General features: G+C 42.9%; 1 protein-coding gene across 1 annotated transcript in view; it reads right to left on the reverse strand.

The window, feature by feature from the left end:
- Positions 1 to 1178: 1178 nt before the first annotated feature.
- bxdc2 (brix domain containing 2) overlaps positions 1179 to 2485 on the reverse strand; it is an 8206-nt gene continuing 6899 nt past the window's right edge. Inside the window, exons 8-10 of the mRNA XM_059547362.1 lie at positions 2070 to 2171; positions 1869 to 1997; positions 1179 to 1493 (exon numbers count right to left, since the gene is read on the reverse strand). Of these exons, the coding sequence (XP_059403345.1) occupies positions 1239 to 1493; positions 1869 to 1997; positions 2070 to 2171 (486 nt within the window). The 3' untranslated portion in view covers positions 1179 to 1238. The remainder of the gene's footprint in view (positions 1494 to 1868; positions 1998 to 2069; positions 2172 to 2485) is intronic.

Consider the following 2485-nt stretch of genomic DNA (forward strand, 5'->3'; position numbering starts at 1 on the left):
TATAGCTTTTCATATGAAACAATGAACGCTTATCGGAACTGAGTAACAGTTCATATGAACTCATTCGGGCTGCTGGACGCGTCCCCGAAATCGAACGCCATGTTTCCGGTTCCGCCACGGTACAGTCCGACCGGAAACAGAAACCATCGACAAGTAGTTCCTACGGGTCACGTGCACGCACCCTCTGCGTTAAATATATCACTGATGACTGAGGGAAACAATACATGAGACACTGCTTAATAATTTAACAGCTATTAACAAGAGAGAGGAAAATAAATGGTGCTTTGCAATAGTGCCAACAAGATGCACTTCAGAAACCGTTGAAATTGCATTTATCATGGGATTTAATAAAGAACACTGCAAGCTAAATCCAAGCCTGGGTATTTTATTAAAAAAATAAAATTAACGATTGCATGAACCCACAACCTCATGCCTAAACATAGCCCTCGTCACTAACTGGCCTTTGAAAGGGTCATTAATATTATCATAATATATCTTCCATAGTGTCTTCATTTTCTCCACAAACGGTTTATCACCCGGCAGCAGCTTCACATACTAGTGTCAATAACTACTTTCTGTTATTGGATGACCTACTCAAAAACACAAGAGAGACATGATCAGCAGCTATTAGAGAGAAAGAGAAAGACAACAGACCTTCCCAAAGTATGACTTACAGAAGGTAAACTAAGAACATCTCTGGAAACTCTTATTAATAAGTTACAGGTTAAGAACGACGAGGAAAACGCAGTCCTGGTCATCACTGATGTGTATTTTCTATGAAGCAAATTAAAATCAACATGTTTGAACATTAATTAAAAGTTTTATTAACAATGCATTGTTTACAAAACCATCAGAAACACACAGATGTAAAAAAAAAAAATCTGAAACTCTTAACGTGGCTTGTTGCTTTAAAACAGTGTTTTTAAAAGACCAAGCTCTAACACATTATTAATAAAGCATGCCATGTACACAAGCAGATGAGTCCAGAATAATACAACTCGTTTAATAATATGTTAAGAGTTTTCCTCCCATAAGGGCTGAATGCATTAAAACAGACCAAACTCAAGTTTGTCTGTAGTTTGGTCATTTAGAAACACAGTTTGAAAGCATTGAGCCATGTTAAGTGTTTTAGAAACCCTTTCTGTTCCAGAAGCTGTGATCTGAGATCAGATCTCTGAGCAGTAGACCAATGCAAGCCTGCGTGACATTCACAGAGATGTTCAGGGAGTTCAGCAGGTTTATCGCAGGCCTTTGCGCTTCATCAGCGTCTTCTTCTTCAGCTCTGTGAGGCGCAGCTTCTTCTTCTTGTGTGGTTCTGGAGGCTGTCGCTGGATCTCAGGATCTCTGGGCTCGGCTGGAGTCAGGAACACCTCGTCTGTCACGTCCTTCGCCAGCACCTCCAGCTCCTCGGAGCGCTTCTCCTTCAGGATCTGCTTCACCAGCTGACGCTCCTTGTGCCGGGCCGCTGTGGCCTGTCGGATCAGGCGCCGATGCTGGACACACATCACACACAACACCAGACGCTCATCTACACTTATTCACAACAGCAGCAGCTTTGAGTCTGTCACCGTGATGCACACATGAACTATCAGACATACAGCTGTAGTCCTTCACAGGTTTGTTTTATTCACTCACGCTGCCTTTGCATTGCATGTTCTGTAAACATGGACATTGATACGAGTGCGTCACTCAACTAATCAATCCTTACGCTTTACTGTCATCAATGACATACCGTCACAGTGTCTAATTCTAAAGTTCCTTGCGATTCCTTGATTTAAAAAAAAATTAAATTGTGGCAAAACATTAAATTCAAATGAAATACTAAAGTGTGAAAAATGTCCCAGCACTAGTTTGAGGACGAGTCTCACCGTGTTGGGAGACTGGAAGTGAGGGTTCTCGAACAGCGTGGGTCCACCGAAGCTGCCCTGGAAGATCTTGATCAGATTCAAGACGAATCGTGGGCCGATCTCCACCAGAGACGCGTCTTCTTCGATGATCTGCGGATGACAAGCACAGAGTTATTGAGGAACTGTGGCTCACACAGACGGCTGAACGCTTGCGCTGCTCACCTGATAGTTCCTGAACCAGATCCTGTGGTCAGCGATGGTGAAGGTCAGAACATGGTCCACAAACGGCTGACTCTTCGGATGGTAGAGAGGCGTCGAGAAGGTCTGCAAGAACCACACTCGATCCGTCAAATCGTGTTCAGATATTATGAGTTGTGTGAGAAAACACAGTCTAGAGGAAATTAAACACGCAAGGACAACTAGACAGATTCACACCATCAGTGCTTGAGATGAACCTATTTAAAGGTAATCAGTGTTTCTGTAAATCTGCTTCTCAGCAGCAGTGCTTTAGTAATGAACGAGGATCAAACACAGAGCCGAGAATGTATTAATACATATCCTCTCCATACACTTGACTTCTATAAGCTGTGATGTCCTTCTGCAGCATGAACCGAGACGAAAACAGAGGAATTAGTGAA

Source organism: Carassius carassius, unplaced genomic scaffold (assembly GCF_963082965.1).
Source record: "Carassius carassius unplaced genomic scaffold, fCarCar2.1 SCAFFOLD_85, whole genome shotgun sequence".
NCBI lineage: Eukaryota > Metazoa > Chordata > Actinopteri > Cypriniformes > Cyprinidae > Carassius > Carassius carassius.